This window comes from Beauveria bassiana (assembly GCF_000280675.1).
Source record: "Beauveria bassiana ARSEF 2860 unplaced genomic scaffold BBA_S00044, whole genome shotgun sequence".
Taxonomy (NCBI): domain Eukaryota; kingdom Fungi; phylum Ascomycota; class Sordariomycetes; order Hypocreales; family Cordycipitaceae; genus Beauveria; species Beauveria bassiana.
In genome coordinates this window covers 9,197-14,033 of record NW_007930879.1, presented here as the reverse complement: position 1 = coordinate 14,033, position 4,837 = coordinate 9,197, and the positions used below count along the sequence as shown (strand labels likewise).

The following is a 4,837-nucleotide window of genomic DNA, read 5'->3' as shown; positions in this document are numbered from 1 at the left end:
AACTTCTTATAAAAGTAATCTCAGACACGCTGCTGCCGCCTCCGGAATGGTGGCACCCCCAAACCGGTAAGGCGCGCCACGCCGCTTTGCCCACCCACCCCTGCTCGGGGCCCTGCCCCGCCGCGTCATGCCCGCCGAAATATAAATACCGTGGCCTCCCACGTCCGCGGCACCAGGTACTCTTGACTTCTTCTCTCCCCAAAACGTCGCAGCAATAGGCCTCCTCTCGTTGTCTGAGTCCCGGCGCTATTGCCTCCGCTGCCCCTTTCTACCCCTATGCCCGTCTATGCCCGCAAGATCCTGGCACGACACACCCAAATAGCTCAGACGAGCGACTTGGTGAGCTCTTGTCTTGGCTTGACACAGACAGACATGCTGTCGCTTCTACGAGGTCAAACGACTCTGCTCTCTGAAGCTGAAGCAGACACCGGATAGTCGGTATGTTTACAATACTTCCAAATCCCGTCCTGCCCTATCCTCGTCGCTAACCAGTGCAGTCGGCGCAGGTGCCTGCCGACTTCCAACAGTGCGACTTGCGCGCGATCATCCGCGAAACTGTCTTGGCCAATCACAAAAATACCTCATGATGCGTGACCGGCATGTGGGTTTGCCGAAATTGCACCCGGCTGTCACGGGCCGCGTGGGCTGAATCACCAGACTGCAAGACTGAGCGGACCAGCATGGACGCGTCACTCGAGTGGGCACGAAGACGGTCTCGACTTCGCGATGTTTCGGATATACTTCCCAAGGGGGACATCTGCCTGGTCTGGTTTCTTGCTTGTCAGAAAATGACGGAATCGCGGACCTAGGCATCCCCATTGCCATGCGTCATCGTGCCAGAAAAGCCCGTTGTGGTTTCAAGAATCAGCCCACGGAGTCTGATCAGCACCTATAGCTCCTGCAAGCAATCAATCAGGCTGATTTGGCAGCGCGGAAGAAGTGACGTGTCACTGATTTTCTGAGCTACAATCTGCACGAGTCGGCGGAGCGTGCAGATACGAAAGCACTGAGCATGGCTTGTGTGGCTCGGCAGTTACGTGATTGGTGGTGCTGAGCCTGCGACAAGGCTCTGATGAGCTGGGCGCGTTCATCCTACCGCAAAGATGACGCTCTGCTGTCTTGCAAGGGAAGGTTCGCTCGGCCCTTAGAGAGGTCGGGGCCGAGACCGCCAGTGAGGCACTGAGCAGAGAGAATTGACGTGAATGGTCTACTTAAAGGACACGCGAGCCTGAATCTTCCCTTTCAGCTGCAACCAGGGCTCAAGCCATTTTTCGAGTACTATTTTTTTCTTTGTGGCACAATGACCGCCGCTGCTGCCCACGAGGGCGATATCGTGCCCACGACATGCTCAGAAACTATAGAGCATGAAGACGGACCACGCGCTCCAACACCGTCGTCTCCGTGCCTGCTCCAAGGTACTGCATGTGGAGCGGCAGGTGAGGATCAAGACGAGGTAATATTCATTCCCTCTGATTCGGAGTCGGAGTCGGAGTCGGACAGCGAAGCAGACGAGGACGTTCCGTCTTTCAAGGCTACGAATGCGCTCATTGACAAGGAGACTACGGTACAGCTTCACAGCACCTCGCCAGGTCAGTCAGCCTCTAAACTCTAAGAGACGGTCGATGAGAGGAAGCAAAACCAACGTCAAAACTAATCATTGTGGCAGCATCGACGATGACAACTGTGCCCAACACACCACGAGCCGTTGCCTCAGGTCTTGAAGTGGATAACGACTTGAACGGAGCTGTACAACACTCAATTTCTCCTGTATCTCTCACCACGGTTTCCCGAAGGCAAGAGCCCAGGGATGGGCTAAACTCCAGTCGGTGCCCACCGAGTCTATCCGCCGCCGAGGTAGCTGAGCAGGATCAGGGGCAGGTAGAGGACGCAAATGAGTCAGTGTCGAGTCATTGTGGCCATCATGAAGCGGACGACCGTGCCGAGCTGCCGCGGCAGATTCAGCCACATGAGAGTGCCAGCCAGAACGTTCTAGCCTGTAACGACGCCGACGGCCACACCACCGATGTTGGCGGCTGCGACAGCTCCCGCGATGCCGACAGTGACAACAGCAGCGACAGCTCCGGCGGCAGTGACGGCAACGGCGATGGCGATGATGATGACGATGACAGAAGCTCCCGCGATACCGACGAGGAGGATGGCGGGCACAGCAAAAACCGTGGGACGGCCCGCTCGCCTTCGGTGAACAATTCTGACAATGGCCATGCTGACGACCCTCCCGATGACAATACAGAGGAGCCCTCTCCTAGGCCACACAAACGCCAGAAAGTCACCCATGACAGAAAAGAGCCTGCCCGTCACCAGAACTCTTTGCCTCGCTCTGCAGGACGCGCGTCGCGATCGCCTGGACGGCCCCAGACAGCCAGCATGCTCAGCCCACCGGCCTCTCACAGCCTGTCCGAATCTGAAAGCGATGAGGTTTCGGATTGCAGCAAGGCGTCAGCAGCATCCTTCGGCGAGTGGCTGTTGAAAAACGCCGCATTAAAATGCGTGACCATTGATGGGGTTACCACGTATCAACTGCAGTTCCAACGAGCGCAGGCGCATTCTTCTAGCCGACGGCGAGAGACGCGACCGCAAGGACTAGCCAAGAGCAACAAAGGAGGAGGTCGAAAGCCAAGGGATGAGACGAAAGGCCGGCTGTGTGGTATGTGCAGGAAGTCGGGTCATAATGCGCGAACCTGTCAGGAAAAAGAAGCCGACACGAACCCAATAGCTTTGGCTAGATAGAGATTTCCGAATTGACGGTATACTTGTTGACTCGTTGTACCACCCGTCTCGGCCTTTGGGCTAGCCTAACCAGTTAGATCCCCGCCACAGTAGGACTCGCCATCTACCCCGGAACCATTCTTTTACCAGCTCGAGATTCGGTAAGCCTTACAAACATTAGAGGTCCTAGAAGTAGTCCCATGGTGCCCTATTGTGGGCTTGGATGTGGTGGTATGGAATTGGCTTTAGGAATGGATGCAACGCGGTAAAGCCCTCCGAAACTCCCCAGACGACACAAGATCAAGTAGCACCTGAACACCCCTCCCAACCCATAAACACCACGATGCGTTCTGCTGTACTTCTTAGATACTACGATCATAAGGCATATGTCATGTCATGGACCTCCATGCCTGCCAACCAATCATTCGGGACAACAGTGGGAATAGGAAGGCTTTCAGTGGGCTGGATAAGGCATTCTTTCACCGAATTGTCCGCGAGGCTAAGGTGCAATGTGGTGCAGGTGGCTAGGTACACAACCACCTAACCAGGTAGGTCGCTGAACGCCACCAACCGAGGCAGCCTTATCCTTGACGTCTAGCCTTGTGAACCCCGCACCAGCACCATTCTCCCAGTTGCGGAAATGTCGACAGCCCATGCATCTGAACGGCGGTGCCTCACCGAATTTCCAGATGAAATTCTCCTGCAGATCGTAAACTGCTTGAATAACAAAGATCGCAGCCACTTCTTGCGAGTATGCCGTCGTTTCCTTAATCTCTTGATCTACGACTACCACCGATACGATAAGTATGGTCGGACGCTTCTGATCACGGCAGCCGCTCTGGGACATGTGAAGTCGGTTACAGACCTGCTTCTAGCGGGCATCGATACGGGCCACAAGGACTACTCTGACAAGACGGTACTGCTATGCGCGGCTGGAGCAGGAGTCTCAGCATAAAGCCGCTCAAGTAAAATCACCATGGACACACAGAGAGGTGACGAAAAGCGGGACTTGGACCACGACAGCTATACAGTCGGTTGGATCTGCGTCTTGCGGTCTGTGTTGAACGCCTCACGAGCGTTGCTTGATGAAGTGCATCAGCCGCTTCCACCGGCCGAGAAAGACGACAACAGCTATCTCCTGGGCCGCATGGCTGGACATAACGTTGTTATTGCCTTCGATCTGGAACGTACGGCACAAACGCTGCTGCGCAGACGGCAACACACTTAACTCGTACTTTTCGCAAGATTCGATTCGGATTGATGGTTGGAGTGACAAGAACTGAGTACTTCTGGCGAAAACCGAGACAAATGGCCCTTCCCTTGGGCCAAGGCCCGAATCAATGTTCCTCTAGCTAGTATCTTTAGCAAAGAGTAAATCGAGCTGCTCGTCATACCCGTCAGGGGTTCTCAACTTCTTGTCAATGATGTAACATCTCTGCGCCAGAAGCGCGCAAAAGATGACTTGTCCACCTTGCTGATTTCTTCCTCCGAAATCCCTATGAAGTCACGCAATATACGATCGTAGAAGATTTCGGTAAAGGCGATAGGGTGCATGACGGCCCTACCGGAGATATGTTGAAGCAAGAAAGGCTTGCGTACGATGCGCAGCCGCGTGGCAGTATCAAGACTAACCAGCAGTATCGAAAGGCAATGGGTTTACCCCAGCGGTACAACTTGAAGCAATGGTAGTAGCTGAGATGGAAGCCAACCCTTTCTCTAAGAGACGAGGCATGGGTGACATCTGGAAAGCTGCGGCAGCGGACTATGCAGCACAAGAGGCTCTGTATTTAGTCAAGTAAGCCACTAAAATTGTCACGTTATGTGAGGCAGTTAGCTGTCATTGATTCTGTTGTTGTTCAAAAGCTTGTCCCTTTTCTTCTAGATGGCAGCGCTGCCCTCAAATCAAATCACATCAAACAAACTGCCAAACAAATCAAACAAATCAGTGCCAAACTTTTTATCAAACAAACAAATACATAATTCCCGATTTGATTTGCGTTTGATACGTTTGATTTAACCTTGTTTTTGTTCCGCCTGTGCCCGCATGGGAGGCCGTAGAAGGCAACCCTACCCTGTACATCAGCTTGGCTGATAGAAAGGTACATAAATA

The 4,837-nt window shown here is 53.7% G+C and overlaps 2 protein-coding genes across 2 annotated transcripts; both read left to right on the top strand.

Annotated features, from left to right (window-relative positions):
• Positions 1-1,300: 1,300 nt before the first annotated feature.
• Positions 1,301-3,682, top strand: BBA_09029 (uncharacterized protein; the record flags this gene model as incomplete). Its single annotated transcript, XM_008604126.1, has 3 exons — positions 1,301-1,589; positions 1,667-2,665; positions 3,459-3,682. The coding sequence occupies 3 exons, from the start codon at positions 1,301-1,303 to the stop codon at positions 3,680-3,682; spliced, it is 1,512 nt and encodes a 503-aa protein (XP_008602348.1).
• Positions 3,683-3,703: 21 nt separating this feature from the next.
• On the top strand, positions 3,704-4,416 carry BBA_09028 (Pfs, NACHT and Ankyrin domain protein; the record flags this gene model as incomplete). The annotated part of the gene is made up of 2 exons (XM_008604125.1): positions 3,704-3,914; positions 4,253-4,416. The coding sequence occupies 2 exons, from the start codon at positions 3,704-3,706 to the stop codon at positions 4,414-4,416; spliced, it is 375 nt and encodes a 124-aa protein (XP_008602347.1).
• Between the last annotated feature and the right edge of the window lie 421 nt (positions 4,417-4,837).